At 45.3% G+C, this 22,939-nt stretch overlaps 1 protein-coding gene across 1 annotated transcript in view; it reads right to left on the bottom strand.

The window, feature by feature from the left end:
• PDZD2 (PDZ domain containing 2) overlaps positions 1-22,939 on the bottom strand; it is a 137,987-nt gene that overhangs the window by 61,435 nt on the left and 53,613 nt on the right. Inside the window, exon 2 of the mRNA XM_086479822.1 lies at positions 5,056-5,458. Within this exon, the coding sequence (XP_086335948.1) occupies positions 5,056-5,458 (403 nt within the window). The remainder of the gene's footprint in view (positions 1-5,055; positions 5,459-22,939) is intronic.

The following is a 22,939-nucleotide window of genomic DNA, read 5'->3' as shown; positions in this document are numbered from 1 at the left end:
TCTACACTAGAAACTAAAAATAGAGTTATTTATGTCTAAAACATGCATCATATAAGAGTCCCATAAAAGCCTTGATGAAACAATAATTACTGCTTAGACTGCCAAAAAAAGTTGATGTAAAGCAACTTAGCTGCAGTGGAGTACCTTGCTCACAGCAAGGTTTTCATTTTGGTACAGCAAGTGTATGAGAATTTTTTTTTCTCCAACACATTTTAAAAAAAAACAGTAAAATGCTGAAAGCCAGTACTTTATTTCAAGACTCATGTTTTGATTCCTGTAATGTACCATTAGCCTTCCTCTTCTGCTTGGCAAGCTAAGGAACATTTTCCATTAACCAAAACGCAAGTTAAGGCTGGTATTTACCAATGCTAATTGGTAAATACTCCTATAGAAAGGCTGTCAGCCTTTCCTAACTACAAAGCACAACGGAATTCAAAAGCATTCATCCTTTCCTGAGACAAGCCATAAGCCACTTAATAAGAAAGCAGTAACAGGCCCAAACAAAGAAGAGAGTCCAAAAAACCAAACCCAAGTGCCATGCAGTTGCAGTGATACAAAAGCAAGTGCTGGCTGGCAAAGACCTGTCTTTTACGTACATGCACATCTGTGTGCACCTGTATACACACTCATGAGCCCAGAGAGCGTTGTGCTCTACGTAAGCTGGGCTCAGCTGGTCTGTAAGATAGCAAAGCTGGCTAGGCATGCTGCTCTGGCAGCTGGGACCTACCGCAGGGTAACTGGGGTTAATAATACACAGCCAAGATCTCAAAGCACTACTATAACTCAGACCTTCCCCAAAAACTTCTGCGAGGCAAGGCATTAGTATCCCCTTGCCCTCCTCCCTCTCTTCTTTTAATAGATGGTAAGCCAACTTCACAAAAACACCAGGTACACCTTACAGGGCCACCACTCACTGAGACTTGTTTCCATCCTAGAAAGGCATCCCACCACAGCCCCAGTGCTACAACCAGCCTGGGAGATCTGGTGCACACCCTGCACTCCTCCCGTGCCATATATTTCTCCCAATGCAGAAATGTCCAAACACAGTGCCCCAGCCCCTCGCCACCTGCCTTCCTTCACTGTCAAAGCACTTTTACTCTGTCCAGTCTCCTTTACACAGTGTCCACCAGTGACTGCCAAATTGGATGTGGATTTTAACACCCTATTAATCCAGATGCTTATACAGAAGCAAAAGGATTCAAGGGGGTTCTGGATGTGTCTTCTTTTTTCTTTTAATGGTTGGTGTCACAATGACTTTTCAGAGCACCCTGCTGTGGCCAGAGGAAGCAAAGGTGGCCAGTTCACCCTGGTACACTTCATCTCCAGCCAACCTTCTGGCTTCACTGATGAAAGCCTCTCATCACACCAGAGAGATCTAAATCGGTTCAAGTCATTCTTAAAAACTATACTCCCACATCTCACACTTGTAACCTTGGTCCTTGCAACCCTCACAGTCCTACTTCTGACCGCTGCCCATGCCAGTGGCACCTGGCCACCTCTGGGCACTCTTTAGGGTCTGAACTACTAAGAAAGCAGTTCACAGCTCTTGCCAAAAAAACATGATAGAGAAACTCCAAACAAACCAAAGGATTCTGTCCTACTGGTAAACACAGTGAAACCACAAAATTGGTATATTGTCAGGAAACCTCACCGTTTCCTTTTCTTTTTCATTTTCCAGCTGACTCCAGCAGACCCTCCCCATACTCCTCTTTCATCTGTGCCTTTATAATTACCAGCCTACAAAACACCACCCTGTCTCAGGCCACTGAATAAAAGAAGTAAAGTTTGATTTCTGAATTTAAGCTCCCTGATCTTCCCAGGATGTGACGGATCATTACTCCAGCTCAGAGATTGCCTGGTCTTAAATCACTGCCCATGACTCCCACCGCAGCCAGCCTGGGTCCTCTCCAAGGTCAGATCTGGTTTCCAGACCTTCAAGATCTTCCTGCCAGGCAGATATAGCCTTGCTGCTTTGAATCACTGCATTTTAAAGGGCATTTAGGTTCATCCTAAAAATATTGCAAAGTAACTTAACCACCTGTAAGCATTAAATGCTGCCTGCTAATTGACAGGTACAATATTTACTGAGGGTTACATACCAGCAAACAGCCTGCCAGATTTGTTTATACACAGAGACAGCAATGCCAAGTGCACAGGAGAGACCGACCAAGATGTGGGAGATGAAAGCAAGCCTCAAGAAGGGGACTGACACATGCACACAAACCAGTAACACAGGAATCTCCTGGCAGGTTCACTTGACAAACAGTATTTGTCTCGCCTCCCATTTCACAACTCAGGATTGCTGTTATTAGCAGCATGCAAGAAGAAAATGGGAGAACAGCCCCACGCTCATGGGAGAGTAGGCACCCTGAAAGCAAACAACACTGAAGGCACATGGATGCCTCAAAAGCACTCCCAGCATGACATTCCCAATGCATCGGCCATGAGCTGGTTGCTGGGCTCTGTACAGCAGTGGCTGAAGACACACAGATTCAACCCAACCTGTTCTCCCCTGTTTTCCTTACAACTTCAAACTAACTTTCTACAGGGAGAAAAAGAGATGTTCCTGGACTCCATATTCCAATTTCAGTAATCCTCCAATCTGCATCCTGGGGCAGTGGTGGGGAAAGGAGCAGTGCGGAGGAGCAGGGCAGTGAGGAGGGAGGACCAGTGAGGTCCTCCCACAGCCATGCTGTTCACTGAGCGGCTTCTTGAAGCCTTTCCTCCCACCTGCAGCTGACCTCCAGTCTGCTGCAAGCTGGCTCTTGTCCTCTCCAAGCAAATATAGTGCTCTCCAAAGGCGCAGGGCTGACAGCCCTGGATATTCAATTAGTTAATACGTGGAGAAGATGGCAAGCGTGGGGCAGGCAGTGAGGAGGGAGCTGCTTTCCCCACAGAGAAGAGTGCCCTGCCAATGCACCATGTCCCTGCCTGGGAGAAGATAACTCATCCCACAGCTATGAGAGGTTTGGCTCACGCTTTGAAGCCTGGAAGGAGGCTGCAACTTCTGACACAATGTCCTGGGTGCTGTTTTCAAAAGGCTCCTGACATGACTGGATCTCACATGCCTGTGTTCCAGGTCACGCTTTGAAAATGGAGCTGAAAGTGAGACTCGAGGCTCCCGTGTCTTTATTCCTTGCTGCTTTTTTTTTTTTAACAGGACTCAAGAGAATTTTGAAAATTTTATTCGCTGTCTCTATTCAATACTTATGAAAAAAATGAATTAAGCCACTCTTTACTCTGATAGCAGCAACCCCACAGATGCTAAACTGATGGGCTTCTATAAGGCCCCCTCATCTTTAAAAAGCAAAGGATGAGCAAGGCATGCTATTCAGGCCCCAGCTATTCACTTTTCTCCTCACTCAGATGTCATGAAAATGTAATTAATACTGACACACAGAGAGGTCAGATTTCTAAGCAAAATATTAAGGGTGGGGCAGGATTAAAAGAAACAAGCAATTTTACTAAATGACTGTGCTTCCCAACAGGCTCCATGACAGATACACCCCAACTGAAGAGATTATAGCTCTTAAATTTTCAGTGACTTAACTACGCTTTTACATTTTACAAAGCCACCTTGTATGTGCTTTGCATTAAAAATGAATTTTTTGCTCACTCTGATACATATATGTTCTGAATTTAACAATTTACTTAGACCAAAATGACTCAAAAGATGAAGGTAACACTAGCATGAGATGGCTCTGGATCAAGAGTTTCTTTTATATATATATATATATATATATATATATATATATTTTTGGCTTTCCGCTTCCTCAAAACCAACTCTGAGCACCTTCATTTATAACATGTTTCTAGACACCTTCAGAACAGATTAATGAAGTTTTTTATGGACCAAAGCTTTCAAAATACTAAAGGATTTATTTATTTGTTTTAAAACTTTTAATGTTTTCTGTCAGAAAGACTACAATTACGAAGCTTGCAGGAACAGTGCACAAACATCCTCCCGTTCCTGTTGCACCGTGAAATCCAACATGTCTCACTGATGGGAAGAGCAGGTTTTCTCAATTACACTTCTTTAAGACCAGCGTTTTTTAAACTCGGTTTGAGCCCCTTCAGTGTATGTTAAGTTAAATTAGTTTAAGTCCACAACCACCACCAGCACCACCCTGCAGTAGTGTTGGTGAGCACTAATTCAGAAGACGCTCTTAAACCCATGCCTTCCTCAACAGAATTTAGTGATGAGATGTCCACTCATATCGCTAATGTTACCGGCTTTGAAGTCTTAAAACCAAAACCAGCTGCTGCAGCAAGCCCCAAGCCCAACAAAGCAGTGTCCATCTGTTTATACTATCAGTGCCTCTGGAAAGATTGGCAGACAGCTCTTTGGTGATAGATGCATACTGAAACCTGACCAAGCCTCGCGTTCTTTTTCTCCATCCAGCAACGCTGCAATTCTAGCCAGGCAACAAACCCCAAGATCTCCATTAGGATGAAAAGAGAAGTAATGAAAGCCCAAATCCCACTGTCGTCCCAAACATTAACAAATCGCCCATCTCATCAACTCAGAGAAAAATTCACAATAACTTCCATGTGGTTCCCAAACACTGTCCAAACAAGTTTTCTAACACAAATGCACCGTGGTCTGCTGCATCGAAAAGAGAAGCTTCAATTCCAGTGTTAACATGAGCTTTAAGGTGCTATCAAGCTCAGACAGAGCTAAACATAAAGCCCCGAAGGGCTAAGCGACCATTTTCCACTGACACCTCCTGCCCCAGCACTGTAAGGTCATCAGTTGTCTCAACAAAAGAAATACTGAGGCCAACCAACCCTGACAGGTCAGATATAAGAACCTTCCCCTCCATCACAGATGGAGCATGACAGAGGTTTCTCAGAATTAGTATTTAACTCTCTAATCCTCCTGCCCCCCTGTTTTGGACCCCATCCCATGGCTCGGTGCCCTGACAGCTTGGGTTGTCACCCAGAGGTTCAGCCTGAGGACAGAGCACTGAAACTAGGGAAACTGCTTGAGAAATTCCCTTAACTCACTTACACACCTGCTGCTTCCTTCTCTAGAAAAACCCAGTGCAAACGTACCTGAGCAGACTGGTCACCAATGTCTGGCACGCCACCATCTGACAGCCGGCATCGGTACTGTCCCCCTGTGCCCCGAAGCTGCTCTTCCCCATTGCTTTCTGCTTCGGAGGTCTCCGGCTGAGCAACCTCCACCTCCATCGGGGTGCAGTGCCCATTCCCGTGCTCCGAGCCTGGCTTTTCTTTACTGTCCTTGCTGCCCGGAGTTCTGGTGATGACCCCAAACTTCCTGGTCCTTTTCCCATTTTGAGCGGCTCTGTCGCAGGGTTCAGGGCTGGGCTTGGCTTTGGGGTCGCAGCTGTTGCTGTTGTTGCCGTTGGAGGGAGGAAGAGGGGCTTTGCGCTTGATGCGGCGCAACATGATCAGGTAGACGAAGCCGCCATTCCAGCACTGCTCGGCCAGGTAACTGCAAGGAAAGGATTGCGAGGGGATTACTGACTACTCACCCCGCAGTGCCCGCATCCTGCCCCGGCACCGCAACACACTGCGCCCTGTGATGTTCATACACCTTCTCAGGCAGCTGGTTACCCGGTGTGTGGGTACGTTAGGACTCCTTGAGGCATTGGCAAACGCTCTCTTCCTTCAGCATAAGAGGGAAACAATACCAGGAATAATATTAGGAATAATAACAGCCCTACCAGCCACCCAGGCTAGTCCCACCACAGCGTAACAGGACAACCAGTAAATGCCACTAAATAGGTCCCACCACCCCGACCTCTGGACCCAGAGCACACCAACATGGAAAGGTGGAGCAAGCAAAGCAAAGCAGAGAGTGTTTCCAGTGGGGTATTAAAATAAATAAATTAATTAAAAAAAAAAAATCAGGCAGGCTTCATTTGTGCAGCAGCCCATACAGTATTTGCATCTGAAATGAGCCTTCTTAGTGAAACTAATCTTCTGCTTCGGTGTACATACATGCTTTGAAGGCCTCAAGGGAAAAAAAAAAAAAAAAATCAGCCACTGGGGTAAGCAGGCATAGCACCCATGGCCTCAGTACAGCAAAGCGTGGCACTGTAAGGCATCCTGGCTCCCCTAAAGGGACATGGAAATAAGGTGGGTTCCCTTTACAGCAAGTGTATTCCAATCACAGCAAGAGCCAAGTCATCTCAGCTGTGCAAGGAGCAGCCACCAGGTTCTTGTATCAGAGCAAAGCTTCACCTCCCCTCCCAAAATCTCTGTACATGCCTTGAAGGATTTAAAACTTCTGCTTCAAGCAAACACTCGGTGATCTTACAAAAACAGCACCCATTGATGCAAAAGGGGAAACTAACTTCATGCCTCTTTTGGGAAACGATATACCTCAACACAAATTTTTGAAATATTTGGGTTCTGAGCCAAGGGTGTAACCAACTGAGAGTACAAACAAGCTGGAATTTGTACTTAGCAGGTTTGCATGTGCCCTTTCACACTAATTTAGGCCCCAAAATACATTGCCTTTCTCACTAGTGAAAGCAGCAGGAAATTTCCCAGAGCATCAAATAAGCCTCTGCTGCAGCTGCAATGAACTCTTCACTAACACAGAGCAGTTGCTGAACCGACAGCTATCAGCAGAGATGGGAAAACCAGGTGTGGACTTGAACCATAGAAGATCTTGACAGAAAATAATACAGCACTTGAGAGAGGAGCAGCGACTCAGGAGTCTTCCACCAATTTTTTTTTTCCTCCCTGGTGCTTGTAGGCTATTTTTCCCCTTCTCTTTCTTAAAAGGTGTTTGGCCTTAAATACAACCCTTCAAACTTATCCCTGCACAGAGGTGGCTTAATGGTAAAACAGGAAAAGCAGCTATGATAACCCCTGAAGCATACTTCTGTACAGAGGATTGAGGAAAGCACTCTCAATTACTCAAAGTAATCTGGACCAGCCTGGCAGTGGCTGGAAATAACACCACGGGTGAGCTGATATTTTCAGTCCACTTCTTCCCAAATCTTAGATGTCCCCCACAGACAATGTCGGCATTCAAATCACTTATATTTTATTAGGAAGACTGATGCCCAAATGAATAGAGCAACTACATAACCTTAAAAGCAGCCCTGGAGCAACAGAGGGGAAGGACAAGTATGTTGGCTGTGCCAAATTTCCCCAATAAATATAAACTAGACTCCAACTCCCTGGACTGTCTACTCAAGCAGTTTTCACTAGGCAAGTTTGTTTGTTTGTTTTAAAAAAAAATTAAGAATATTTAAATAAAGCCCTAAACCCATCTTTTTCAAGACAACTGAAAGCAGACAGCCAACAAGCCCCACTGGCTGGAAAGTCTCTGCAGCCAAGGTCAGCCGTCTGGGTGGCCATAAGGTGACACCTGGCTCAGGGCGACACCCAAGGTTAGCAGGACCTGAAGGCTTAGCCTAAAAAAAATTCCAGAAGTAAGACTGAAGTATTTTTGATTATCAAGTTAAAAGAAAAATTCTTTTAATCAACAGAAAAGGGGCAGTTTTGTTCCAGAAACAATATGGGCTGCCTGTTTTTCACATTTATCTTTCAACTCAAATTTCAAGGCAGCCAGTAAAGTTGATTAAAATTCATGACTTTTGCTTGCGGCAATACCACTGCACTCTGATCCATCACACATAAGAACATTGCTTCTCCTGGCACATGGAAACAGAAAAGCAACTCCTCTTCCCATAGTCCTGTGGCTTACACGGGTGCTGCCCACCCTGTTTTTATGCAGTCAGTTCTGCCTGACTTGGTTTCGTGCAGGTGCATGTATGCGGGCTTTTTTTAAAACACCAATCTCCGTCTCTGAACTAATCACTGATGTACTTTTGAGTGCCATGCATTTATCAACGACTTGATTTAGGAACCAAGTGGAATGAGAAGGAATTTAGCATATGTCCAAATAAAGTAATTTTACAGAAGCAAAACCAATTTATTATTTCACCTCCACTGGTAGCACATTTATTCTGCTTACACAGTGTAAAGCTATGAAAAGGCAAAAAAGAAGGGAGGGTTTTTTTCTGTCCACTGTTCACAGACCCACCACCCCTACAGTCTGGAGCAGGGTTACAGTGAGAGGTAATAGATGCAGCTGCACTGAAGTCAGCAGAGCCGTGCTGATTTACTCCATATGTTGAGACGGCCTACACGTTCCAGGCACACAGCCTGTAGTAACTTATGTGTTTAAGTCTTCTTGAGTACTTCTCAGCAGTTCAAAACACACAGTAAGTTTCCAGGAATAAAAAAAGAAATGTCTTCCCTGGGTCAGCGAGCAAACCTCTGCAGAGCAGCAAGTGATGGGATACACCAGATGGTGTCACATATTTGTTGACCGGGTAAATCCACCTGGTACCAGTGATGCAGTAAGTGGCATTATTACCTCAGAGTTTATTTTGACCACGCATCCCATGATGGAAAACCAGCACTGCTGTAACACCAAACTCATATGACAAGATAGGAAACTAATATACCAAGAATTTGTGGTTATTTGCTGTACTGCCTTCCCAAGACAAGGCTGTTAACCAAGGACTCTCAGCAGCCTTTAAAGTTCTAAGTATATGCTGGCTACTTAGCTGGCTTCTTTTTCCTTTGCCATTTCTTCCCATTTAAGCAAGAAGCCAAAAAACCCCACAAAAGCACAGCAAGCTCTCAACACTCGACAAAAGACAGGAAAGTTGGATTAAATGAGTGAGAACCTTCAGATTTTTAATTACTTTCTATCAATCCAGGAGCGTCCCATGCCAGAAGAGAGTAACAGGACAGATTCAATAAAATCTCTTGACTGCAGAAAGATGCAAAAGCTAGACAGAACCTCAAATCCCACTTCTCAGGGGGTTTAATGTGCACAATACAGACAAGCCTTTTTTCAGACTTGCTCCCGGTAGAGCACTCATTTTCACAATCAATATACCAACCATGTCTCGGGCAGAGCAGGATCAGTGCTGATGAGCATATGCAGACATGGGGAATCAGCTCCAACCTCCAAGTTGTTGCTTATTTTTAACATGGTCTTCAGCTTGGATGGAGTAGGTGCATGGAACAAAAATGCCCCGAATGCAGCTTCGATTGATTCAAATTTATTGAAAACTGAGACTCTAAAACATTATTCCCCATTTTGGTTGTCAGTGGATGGAGTGGGATTCGGTGAAAGCCCTGGATCTCATACACCAGCTAAGAAACCTTGGGCAGTTAGTCCTAGTGCCAGCAAATGATGACACATAATAAGTCCTCTTACCATTGATTTTAAGAATGCTAGAGATTTTACAAGCTCATCCTACATGTATTAGTACTAGTTACCAAAACACCATATCTTACCAACAAAACACCCACCAGTGTATTTGCCAGTTTTTGCAAGGTGTCAGGTCCCCTCGCACAGCTGGGAGTCCCCTCAGGCACTGCAGAGTCATCTCCCCAAGCAGGGTCTAAAACATCACTGAAACATCAGCTTGGAAACATTTCTCACTGGCGAGCTCAGAGGGAAGGACCACCCGGCTGCTCCTGATGCTTTGATCTCACCCTGGCACCAGCCCTGGTAAAACCCCAGCCCCTATAAAACACCACCCTTTAAGCAGTCAGGCAGACTTGTTCTTCTCTGTAGAAGAGAAACCATGAAAATATTAATAATCCTTAAAATGGGGGGGGAAATCATTTTACACTTGAGACAGAGCTGGAAAGTTACCTCTTGCAAAGCTCAACCACAGGCTGGAAAATGCAACTGGTGGCTGGTGTCAAGGGGCATTTAATACTCTTTTTGTATCAGAGCTATGAAGAGACGGACGCATCTACTTCCTTCGGAGACTATTTTGAGTTATGCAGCCAAATCCCATTTCTCCCCTACACAACTGAACTGATTGCTGTGATCATAAAAACTGATAAACTAGCCGACTTTATTCCAAGTTCCTTGGCACGTGTGTGAAGTGTCAGACTCAGAAATGGCGTCTTGGAGTAAGCCAGTAATCTTTTCAATTTTTTTTATATATATACATATATATATATATATATAATGTGTGTGCATGTATAAATATAAAGGTTTACAGACTTGACAAGAGCATCCTGTGACAAGCTCTCTGTCACATCCCATCTCACTTGAACAAACGCAGACAGCCACACCGAGCTACAGAAAAACCAAAGCAGACCCAGCAGCCATAAGAAAGCATCTGGATCCACTTTAGGATCAGAAATATTGAAGTATGTTTATTTTACACTAATAATACTACTTAGCATTTCCCCGGAACCTTTCATCCTGATAGATCAGAAAGCGCTTTGGAAATAATACACACACAGCACCACTGACATCTCGCCAGCCAGCCCATCGTGCACAGAGGAGAAACCTCAGCTGAGACGGCTGCCTTCAGAGCCCCCTCCTAGCTGCCCCAGAATCTGTAATGTCCTTAGCAGGACAGACAGACCACTAATTTTTATGCTTTTCTCTGAAAGACTTCGGCATGGTAAAATATCTTGAAATTCAATCTTCTTTAGGCTGGAAAGATGAAGGGCAGTGTGGGTCCTCACAAAACTGAAACCTCCAGCCCCAAGGGGGATTTAAAAGCTAAACTTAACAAACCATCTCTCCATGACACTGGCAAATCAGCTAACTTGCTTTTCAGGTAAGACAGGGCAAATTAATGACTAACAGATAGTGACTGATGGAAGGGCACATGGCTTCTCATGAAACCCTCACCTCGCCACCCTCACCATGCAAGAACACCCAGCCCACTGAGGACAGATTTCAGCAAGCATTGGGCGGTACTTTTCACTGATTGCCCCGTCTTTGGGCAAGAGTCAAGTCCGCCTTAATGCACACAGGCAAAGGAAAACACTGAGCTACAAAGTCTCAGGCAAACCTTGCTGCAGCCAAGCTTGCAAGAGGTTTCATCTCCTCAGGGCTGCAGGGACACCCCATGGCCAGCCCTCTCCTCCACCTCCCCAGAGGACTAAGCTCTCCAACCACAATTTATCTCAGCAGAGAGCAATGGCATTGGTAAACCCAGCTGCTACTTCAACATACTCTTGTGGGCACAGAGCTACAGCACAACAGGAACGGGCTCAATCCAGCACCTCGTCACTGACAAGCCCTCTCCTGCCCCAGGCTCTGTGGGTGATGGCACACGCAAGGGACGTGATGTTCTCTGCCTGCTTTAATAAACAGGAGGAAAGGCAGAAAGGGCAAAGGAAGAGTCAGTCACGGAGCTGAGAGACTAATGACACAGAGGGAGTGCGTTCAAATGGCCCAGGGTATGCGAGAGGGTTTCCATCTCCCTTTCAAAGATGAGCAACCCTCAGCCCTCAGCTTGTGGCCAAGGTTAAGCGGCACCTCCTGGGGTCTCACAGAGGCTGTGGCTCTTTGTGCCACACCAGGTTCTTATCAGGATAGCCAAATTGGTGGCTTTCTGGGGGACAAAACTCAATCATTTTTTTGTCTATGGCATGTTTTTCACTATTAAATTTATAGCAAGGAATGCAACTAGACCTACAGAAATCTTGAAGGAGAAACAAATTTGGAAGTTAAATTTCAAGGTATACTTCTGTGTCCTTTCATAGGCCAGTACAAGCATATTTGGTGCTGAGTAGACTCAGTCCTCCAGTGGGTTAAAACTGTCTGTAGCTTTGAATATCACACTGCATTCATGCTAACCACGGTGATGCTCGATCTGTTTGCAGGCTAGCTGCTATCAGTCTCTACAATACAAGACAACACATCACCACACTACACCAACATCTCTGAAAAGCAATGGTAGCAGCAAAGAGATGAGGCAATGTCTAATCTTCACTGTTCATCAGAGAAATGAAACCACCAAGAATTTAAGACCAACAGGGACAAATACTTCAGCGCTGAAGTCTCCAAGAGCCCCTGGGCAAACACACCTCTGGCAAGGCTGGCAGGACACTCTGGGCAAGACCTCTTTGCCCACCATGAAACCCTGAACTCTCAGGAAAGGTGAAAAAGGAGCTGAGGGAGAATTGCTGCTATGTTTTCAGGGACTCACTGCCTGCTTACAGCTTTTACTGGAAGTTGAAATTCAGCTCAGCCTTACAACACAGGACCATGACTAAAGCCTGGCGAGACACCTCACTCTACCTGGTATCGATGCAATGGTGTGGCTTTGAAATCAGGAGAACTGAATTCCTTTTCCCTTGCTGTGCTATGGATCCCTTGCAGCACTCCAGGCAGATCTTTCCATGAAACAAACAGGGCCAACATGTCTTATCCCATAGAGCTGCTGCAAGGCCTAAAGTGATGAACCCATTGGCTTCAAGTATTAAAGTTTCACACACACCTCACATCTGGGATTGGCCAACACCAAACACCACCACAGCTTTCCTCCCACCCCGCATTCTGCTCAGGTGCTGGCACAGTCATTTCAGCAACAGTACAAGTGAACCCAATGAGTGAACCGATCCAGCTTTAACTTAACCCAGCCAAAGCAAACTTTCAAAAACTCAGACCTCAAGATGGGCAGTTTAAACCCAGCCCAGTGCTCTGACCTAGTCACAACTGTTAAGAGGCAGGGACAAGAAGGGGCTGGCGGTGGCAGGGGACCACGCTTCTGCTCCCACTGGCACCCACCACCTATGTAAGGCTGAGAAACGCATGTGGCCGTAGCCCCAGGGAAGGGAGTTGCACACATGGTGCAAACAGAAGTACTTGCTGGCTTCGACTGAGTGGCATTCATACCTTCAGTTTCTAAAACTGAAAGGATAGGCAAACTCACCACAGACAATGAAGCCCAGCTGAATCTCATTCCCATCACAGGTGTGGAAAGAAGACAGACTAGATCACCGCAGTTACGCTTGCGCAGCACAACCCCCCCCCCCCCCCCATTTCTGCCCTGCATGTTGTAGAGACACCACAGAAGCACACCCAGGGCTTTGGGAGAGTGACAACAGAGCAGGGACCTCCAAAACACCCAGCACATGGATGAAGGATATGAGTGGCCACACTGATCCCTCCCCCCTCCCAGAACAAACATCTGAAGAGGATGACTTGAGAAGCCCCACAGCTTCCTCACACCTAAGGAACCTCCCAAGCTCTAACAGACATACTAAACCTAACACATTATTCAACTGCAGGCATCATAAAATCCTTTGGGATTTGCTGATTTATTGGCTGTGCTAGCAGAACAGAACAGCAACATTGCATTCAGACTGCAGAGATTTTGGACTCCAGCTTTACAAAGGACCTGATCTTACTGAACATCCAACTCCCACAACATCTAAAAGTCCCGAGAGACAGATGTACATGGTGCTTTTTTGGGTTTGGGTCCTAGAGACAGACTAATAGGTAATAAGGAGATAAATTCTATTTGGCAGTGTACAAACAGAAGTGAACTAATCCAGCCAAACCATCATGGCACTGAATACTCTAATTCATTAGTTTACAGCTCTGCTGCAAACAGACATTTAGCTGGATACATGGCCATGCTCACAAATATAATTTCCAGTTACAAGAAAATGGAACAATTTAAAATGCCTAGTTATTAGTTTAAAAATTAATACTAGTTTTCTACCTGTGCTGCAACAGGCCAAAATGATACCAAGTTACAACTGGGCGTTAGCACCTGAAGTTATTCTTCGATCCACGCTGTGTTACTGCTGTTCAGATGCAGTCTCTCCCCCATGATGATTGCCTGCTCTCCTGAAGACACACTCCTGAAGCTCAAGGCAATAAAAGCACAAGCTATTTTGTTTGGTTTCCTATCCAATTGCTCTTCATTTGCAACTGCTCTCTATGCAATTGCTCTCTTCTTGAGGACTTGACTTCAAGTTTTACTTCACACCTCTTCTGCCAAGGAAGGCATCTATTTGTCTTCCTCTTGGGGCCCAGAGGTGGACGTGCCCTCCCCTGGAGGACAGGGCAAGGCTAGACACACTCCGTTGCTTCATGTCTCTTGGTAAGGCAGCTGCAACACAGGGGTGAATGAGTACAGTCATGCCCCTAAATCCACATCGATATCCAAACACCTACTGTCAACAACAGAGAAACTTTCCCCTCACTCCATTTTTACCAAATGTATTTACTAAAACGTCTTGATTTGGGTTTGCCTACCCTCCTCAAGCAAGGCTTTACTGGAGTCTAATGTGGCATGGGGCACTTACTCTACAGCCTTGTTACTGCAGGACGGATGGAGAGGGAAAAAGTGCCCCAAAACTGAAAATGAAGGGGGATGTTCAATCTGCAGGGAGCCTGCTAGCCAGTGTTCCTCCCAACACCGCCATGACCAAGGGCTGCCATCAACAGGGTCTAGTGTACCACTTCAGCATAGATCAAGAGCACCGCTTTGAAGCAAATTTCATTTTCCCTATTACTGTGCTTCGGTTTACATAACCAGGCAGTCTCCAAGCTCCCACCAAGCTCTTCTCAGATGAAATCCAAGTGGCAGACGTGGGCCAGGAGCACATTCGATGCACTCCAGTTGCTGTGCACTGTGCTCCAGCTGAATGCCCATCAGTGTTTGGTCCACGGGACTGCACTAGAGCTAATCCAAAGTAAGCCCCAAAATAATAGTGCGGAGGTCAGGTCTCAGCTTAACAGTTTCATCCTACAGACCTCCTCCCCTTTGGGCTACACAACTGACTAACGCAGACATGGGGTAATTGCTCCATGCCCCTAACGAGCGCACTCTCCAATGTATTGATCCAAAGGAAGTTTGCAAAGACTGGGGCTATCATCTATTAGGTCCATGCATCATTTTCTGCTTCACAAGAAGCACAGGGACCCGGCCAGACAAGACTTGCTTTAGGGCAATGCCCAGCACAAACATTGGAACACAAAAGAAATCCAGTTTACTTTTTGCAGCAGTTGCTGTAATTTACAGAGCAGTGCTCAAAGTATTTTCACTGCTGCTGTTAATGGCAGAGCCACAGCTTATCATCAGTTCAGATGTTCAGCTTTTTTTAAAAACTTTACTTCTGAATTAGACAACAAATCTCAGACATGTGAATGAACAGGCACTGGAGCTTTGACTTCCAAACTCAGAGATTATGCCAAAATAAAGATTTTATTTTATTGCAAGTTGATTTACATTGAGCGCTGTCTGTTTGAAAATCTTCCGTCCCGCACAGTAGCAACCTTCCTTCTCTGCACTGGTCCTCCTAAGGTATCCAACCCGCCTCCACACTGGGAAGCCCAAACAAGTTCACATTTACAAAACATGAAATAAATCACCCAACTGGAAAGCACACATGCCTCACATGAAGAAACAGGAAGGGGTCAAAAGCCATCCATGTGTGATCCACGTACAAAGTATATACAGTGTGTAAAGCTTCTCCCACTTCACTCGTAATTGCCCAAACCTTGTCACTGTGTTCACACCTTGCCACCTCATTTCCAGGGCTCTCCACCTTTTGTCCAGGATATTTTAGGATCACCCCTCTAAAACAACTTCTTTCTAAGTGTTCAGCTCACATCCTTCCCACTCCCTCCCTGCAAATCTTTTTTCTAATTCAGCCCTCAGTTTCCAATCACATCAGTCAGCAGTGACAGCCAGCAGTAGATTTAACCTAAGAGAAATGGTTTGTACTCAAAACCAAATGAGAAGTTCAGCATGGGAGATATACTTTACCATCATCCAGAATTTTTGCACAGACACAGCACTGGGGGAGGGTGCCACCAAAGAAAAAAAAAAAATCCATGGGTGAATGTGACGACCCCCTGGTGCAAAGCTTGCTGGTGGGAGATCTGCAAGCCCACGGGGGCTGGATCATGCCCCCAGCCAATGCTGGAATGGCAGCACAGGGCAGTGCTAGTGGAAGGCCCAGGCTATTCCTAGGTGGTGAGGCCACCCCTTTGGGATAAAAGTTCCTATTTTTCCCTATGCAGAAATTATTACAAATGCCCAAAAGGGAGGAGGAAAAAACCCACATCCCACTGAAAGACCTTTTATGACAGCAGCAAGTTTTACAATGGTATTTTAAATTTAAAAAAAAAAAACCCACACAAAACAAAAACCACATCTCTGCAACGTCGTTTTGGCAAACCGCATTCTTTAGGTTTCAACATTAGTTGTCATTCCCAAAGTACCTCTTTCCACTGAGAAGGGAAGGTTTTGGATGTCTGCAAGCAATGAAAGGGAGAGCCAGAAAATTTAATCAAGTCTATTTTACAGCAGGAAGCGGTATGCTGGGTTAGAAGAGACTTATTTCCAATGCTTTTGCAAGCTTACTTGAGCTCCTGAGAGAAGCCCTATTAACAGAAAGAGGCTAGGCTTCGCATAACCCCACAATTGCTGGGGGATAGATAGGGAAAGAACAAATTCACGGCTCAGATTTATTTGAGGGACCAATTTTAGCAGCAAGGGCTATTCGCCTTCAAAAGACCTCTCGGTTTTGAGTATTTTCCAGGATCCTTCCTAATACTGAAAATGGTAGCTACTTCATCAGCAGCTCCTTCCTTACCAAAGGGGAGCAATGCCTGTGATTCAGCATCCTCAGATCCTGTGATTTGACCAAGAAGCTTACAAAGCCAGAAACATGTATTTGAGATGGGAAATTCAGCTCTCTACTAACAGCAGAAAAGAAATCTAATCCTCCACCGGAACAGGGGAAAAGTCTGAAAGTGTAATCTGACAACACTGTAAAAAATCTTAATAAAGAGAAAAAAAGAGCCTGAACTCATACACATAAAATGCACCCCCATGTACATTACTTCTTGTGACTTCAGGATGGATTTCAGGCTGCTGGAGGCCCAAGGAAGAAGGGAAAAGAATTTTGCACAAATGTGTTCATCATGGCAAGGTCCTCAATGCGCCCCGCACGACACCGTGACCCATCACTGTGCTCATGGACTGCAGGAGACCAAGCCAACCTGCCCTCCCGCCCCCTGCCCCTACCAGCGAGGCCATCAGTGCACCATTTCACTTGCAGCCACTCTTGCAAAGGACATTTTTGTCTGTTGAGGACCATCGCCCGCGGGGACAGGAGGTTTATTTAGCTATTTAACATCGCTACTTTGTTCTTGGCTGTGACGACAGGCTGTGCATGCAGTAAATCTCAGGGATGAACTGCTTTCGGCTCTGACTATGGGCTTGCTGAACCGTGCTTCCTCTGCATGCTGCGACAGGTCTCTAACCATAATAACACCGCACAAAGCACCGTCTCTCTTGCTCAACAGTTTCTGTCAGTCACACCAAACCCTTCCTCTCCCACTGCTTAAATACATCTTTGATATTCCTGACATTTGGCCAGAATAAAGGACTCACCCTCTCTAAAACAAGCAAACCATGCTGATACTCATTCAGTTTTACAATTCCCCACGAGCTCCCTGGTGACAGGGCTGGGGCTATTTTTGCCCAGGCAAGTGCATTGCTTTGAATTCAAGCACTTCACTCACGAATGCTCAGGATTCCCAGGCAGAGGCAGATCACCAGCAAAACAAGAGCAACTACCAACTTGCTGAGGCTGGCACGAACCCAGTCAGAGAAAATCACCTCTGCCTGGGTGACAACTGGCCCCAGGATGACACCCCCACCGACATCGCATGCCCCCAAACCCCATCACTCAAGCAAATTTAGGAACTACAGCCAGGACTCTGCAACAAAACAGTTTGCAAAGGCAGGAGTTGGGCAATGCCAGATATACATGTGCCTGTCTGCAGTATGTTTGCCTCTTTCCTTGGATTCTCACATTATAAACCAGCTTCTAATTACATCCTCACTTTCTGTTTTTACCACAGTGAGTTTGGATGAGGCCAAAAGGGAGAAGAATTAACACGCATGGCAGCAACCATAAACATTTCCTAACTTTCACTGGGTTTTGCAACACAAACAAGACAGACATGCCCTCCACAGAGGGCCAATGGATTAATGCTTGCAGATGATTTCAACTTCCCAGCAAACACTTTCCACACAGTGAAGTTTCTGGATTTAACACCAGATTTTGCAGCTTGCTGTAACCACTCCACCAGCTACAAAAGATATGAGCACCCTTCCAGCAGGTCATGATGGGGGCTGCAACCCCAGAAACTGCCTCAGGTAGGCAGGACAGCCCCCAGCAGCATCCCTGAAACTAAAGATTATTTTAACAGTCAGGAGAGCAGATGGGACTCTGCCTTCTCCAACTATTCACATAACCAGCTTTTCCCACCAGCAAATCAGTCCCCACCAGCTCCTGTTGCTGCAACCAAAATTTGTAAGGATTTGCCCCAAGTTGCAGCTTCATTAGATGTTGTCAAACATAACACAGGGGCAATCCAACCTGGGACATGTCAGCAGAGTTAATACATATACACTAGGGGTTTTTAATTAAAAAACAAATGGAGATTGCAAGATCTAACACTCCATCCCATGTCAGGATACCAGCCCACAACTTTTATGACTAAGGATGTCCCTGAGACCCCTCACATCTCCATTCACACCATGACAACAGTGAGGGTTATTCATTGAGTCCTCCTCCTCATGGGCTCAGGAAGGAGCTGCCCACGGCCCTGACACAGCCTCTGAGCAGGGACTGATGCTGCCACACAAAAGGTGATCGCAGGTACTGCAGCCCAAAGACCAGTCAGGACTGAATCTATTAAGACAGAAGCACGTAACTGCATGCATCACCGCACACCAGCGGAGAGGAGTCCATGGCACCAATAGTGGGGCACCCTGCTGTCGAAGGTGGGACAGTCCTGCAGGAGGGGCATGCTGGGGAAAGGATACCAACCCATCACCCAGAACTACAGAGCCCACTGGGATTGCTGCCCAGCAGCTCCCAGCTTGCAGAAAAACACTTGGTGCTGTGGCCCCAGGGGCCCTGCAGGTGAAAATACCCCTGGGAGCAAAGCAGAGCATGTGCCCCACTGAACAGCTGTGCTGGATAGTGAGGAGGTACAGCACCAGCCCTGCTCACCTCGCAAGGTGCAGAAGAGAAGATGGCCACAGGCACCTCTTCCCCTCCACCTGGGGCTATGAAGGGTCTGCTCACTGCCGGGACACTGCCAGCACACAAGAAAGCCAGAGCCAGGGGAATTAAGCACACACTGCTCTGCACTGCAGCTGTAGTTCCCAATACATCACACCAACTTGATTGCCCAGAGCAACACAAAATATGGAAGTATTGTCCTTGGGGTTTTTTTTGCTGGTTTCTTGTTTTGTTTTGTTTTTAATTTTTATTTTTAGGATCTGCCCAGAAATCTCCAGCTCTGGCACAAGACAGACCAGCACCACGTCACAAGAAATCCCCTGTAAGCCTTTTGATGACTTTCATCTATTATTCACTTACTGCAAATCCTTGCTATTAACAAACTGCACTAAGGGAATCCGAACTTTCAAAGCCACAAATCTCCTAATAACTATGGCTGCTTTATACATGCTTCAGGATTAGCTATGTCATCTGGTTAGAAACTCAAAGCTGCTCTTCATTATTGGATTGAACCTGCCTAAAAACAGAGAAGAGATTGATAATACTGCCACTGATTTCAATGATGCAGGAGCATTCATTACATGACATCCTCCTCCCGGACACATAAAGCCCAGTGGCACAAATTTATGCTGTGCTATTGTGCCAAAGACCCAGAAACCTCCCTCGAGCACACTAACACCAATCCTAGCAGACGGTGTTGGAGTAAACTTAATCGGCAAGCCCACTCGGGCTTCACACTGGCTCCTAGCATGCAAACTGAAGGCAGTTTTACAACTATCTGCTTTGTAAATTATGAGTGCCTTTAGTTGCTTTGAAAAATAACAGCTTATTTAGTCAGTACATCGGCTTCTTCAAAGAGCCTTCAAACTAATTAGCTATACTGCATTACTATTAAAATACAGAGCTTACACGCAATACTCTTGGCGATAACAGAGATGGTGCTTTGGTAAAAAATACTATAGAATTAGCACAAACTTCATCAGATGCATTTTCCTATAGGCTCCAAATTATATTTCAAACTGAATATTTTCCTTTCCTGCGATGGATGTGGGAATTCACTTAATTCATTTGTAAGTTCAAAGCAATAATCACTTTTAGCCCATGTGCAGATCAAGAGTTTGAATATTCAACAGTAAGCGAGAGCACAAGGGGATGGAAGACAGACACAAGAAAAGACACTGAAAACAAAAACAAAAGCTGCAGTAAAATAATAAAGAAGGTTAAAAAAAGTTGCTGTACTACAGACGAGCTGTACAGCTGTTCCAGATCAACTTTTACAGGACTGGGCAGGAGGTGGAGGTACTTAATTTAACGCAAAGGGCACACCAGCCAGAGGCAAACCCTCCCTCATAGATGCAGACAGCCTGTCAAGCAAAACAAAGTTTACAAACCCCCACAAGATATGCAAAGCCCAGAGAAGCAGACTGCAAGGCTCACAAATTTTAATTCCAAGAGTTTCTGCCCATTCCTGTTTCTTATGGAGCTGGTTTATTTGGCAGATAAGCCTTTGCTTTTTTCAAAAATAAATAAATAAATAAATAAATCAAAAGCAACAGCATCACAGGAAAAGAAATAAATTTCCTTCCCCCTTTTGACTTCCATTCATCTGCTTTATGTGCAGGTTTACTTACAGTGGAGACCAGCATGTACACGTCCGAGGGCTCAGCGCCGCTCCCACCAAACCGGCTCCCTCTTCCTCTCCTCGTCCTCCTCCATCTCCTGCCCCACCCACAGCACCCCAGCTTTTCAAGCTCACTTCCCTCCCCAAGGGAATCACCATCTCTTGCTCCAGAGGTGTTACGACTCACATTTCTGAATTTCAGAGCAGAACCTGGCAGCGACTGCAGTAAAAAAGGTGTAAGTCTTGACAGAGGGGGGAAACTAAAAATTCCCATTAAAACCATCACAACTACTTCATTATTAGCTTATAACATGTCATATAGCTAATTTCCTTCCCCTCCCCTTGCCAAACTTTCACTGAAGGTATTGATTGGACTTGTCAGCATGCTCTCAAATAAGACTGAATTAAATTAAACGAAAGGCAACCAACAAGATAGCAGTTATTGGATGTTTGCTTAAAAATAACAAGAAGCAACATGCTCAGGCAGTCAGTGTAACCTGAAAGGAGGATGTTCCATAACAGATTTTGTAACTGCTATCTGCACAGAAAAAGCCAGAAGCAGACTTTAACCAGCAACTGTCTGCAAGTAGCAGGACAGCAGCAGAGCACAACTACTGAATCTTATTTCACGCACTGGATCAGAGTTTAATCTGAGCAGCAGCCACATAAATCCAGAGGGGCCCTATTAAAAACTAGTTCAGTAACTCATCCCATGGAGTGAAGCATAAATTCGGACTCTGGGCATCTATATATTCCTTAAGAAACTCTTTTGTTTAGCAACAAGAATTTCTTTGTTGGACAAGCAGGGGGCTGGATCACATCCCTGTGGCAGGACATTCCTGCTCCTCGAGCAACACAGAGAGGCATTAGACAGCCCACATGCAATGCCAGAGAAATATTAGCCGTACATGCGTATGCCAAGCAATTCTGCCATGGGCACTTCAATGCAGCGCTATTTTCAGTCTTCCCAAAACAGCCATTGCAACCCTACAGCAGCCCTAAGGCTGTCCTAATCCACCCAAATCTCCACCAACAAAACCTTGACAACCCCTCACCCTCCCTGAAAATCAAAGGGCACTTTGCCACCTGTCCCACAAGACCGGGATTTCCTTCCTGGAGCGCAGTGATGGCTCAGAGCCACAGCTGCTCTCTCACAGCCCTTCAGGAAGTTTTGCCAAGAACACAGGGTCTTTTTTCAGACACATGCCACCATTCACTGGGAGGCACAAAACTGTCCTCACCACTGGGAGGCACAAGACTGTCCTGGCCGGTGGCCAGGACAGGAGCTCTCAAACCTGACATCCCACACAGCAACAACTGCCCCAGGGACTTCCAGCTTCCCTTACTTCTCACTAAATATCAACCTTCTGCAGCAAGGAGGTTCCCCCCACCCCCAAAATTAAAGAATTCAGCATAATAGCAACTTTTTTGAAGACAGAAATATTCCCCCATCACCAACCCTACCTAGAGGCCTATGTTCAAAGATAAAAGTGAATTTGTGGATCCTCTTTGCTTGCATTTACTCAGACGAGAAGCATCAAAACACATGGCCTCCATTTGCTGTGCTCATGGAAGTCACACACAGCACATAATCTCAACAAATTGCCACCAAGCACAACAACAGACACTTCAGCAGCCACATGCACCCCAGAAACAAAACACTCACATCTGTCTTAATCACCATCATGTCCCATTTCCATGACAATGATGACACCACCCCCCATTATGCATTAGGACTGGAGTATTAGAAATAAAACCAGAAAAATCCCCAAACCACAGGACAGGCACCTGTTGATCCTCTCCTTTTTATTGTGTGCTACCTTAACGCTTAGACATTATTAACAGCCCCATCTGTTAGATGCAAAACCTTAAAATTATCCTGCTACAGCCTTCACACTGAAATATGGTAGCCATGAACAACTTTCTTTGGGTGGGATATTTGCTCTCACACCAATCAAATATAGAATCATATACACATACAGATACAATGCATAAACTCCCCTCATATGGATGCCATACAAGCACCATATGTTTTATGCATCAGACCAGGATGAAGTCATAAACATGACTGAGATACTACAGCACCCGCACACATGTAACATATATTAGAAGCAAATGCTATGTAATATTAATGGACAAAATTCTGCTATGTGCTGGGGGTCTGTTTCTGGTTACCTGTCAGTTTGGGTGCCAGGTCAAAGTCTGGTGCCTGGAAATGCTTAACAGCATAGCTGTTAAATCTAAGATACTAGAGGATGCAAGACAACTAGTATAGATGTTAATAAAGTTATGGGGTAGTTAAAAATTAACCAAAATGGTTATAAAACTCCAAAAGTTTGATTAAATTTGTGTATCCTACTGGATTTTGCACCTATCCTTCACATATATAAAACGCGTATACTTAATGCAGTAGAACACAAAGCCTTTTACTACCTCGATGGGACCAAGCCAGTACCAGATTTGTCATCTCATCATGTTGTTTGCAAACTG

Source organism: Leptosomus discolor, chromosome Z, assembly GCF_034619465.1.
Source record: "Leptosomus discolor isolate bLepDis1 chromosome Z, bLepDis1.hap2, whole genome shotgun sequence".
NCBI classification, from domain to species: domain Eukaryota; kingdom Metazoa; phylum Chordata; class Aves; order Leptosomiformes; family Leptosomidae; genus Leptosomus; species Leptosomus discolor.
The sequence above is the reverse complement of the archived record's forward strand: the minus strand, read 5'-3'. Positions and strand labels throughout refer to the sequence as shown.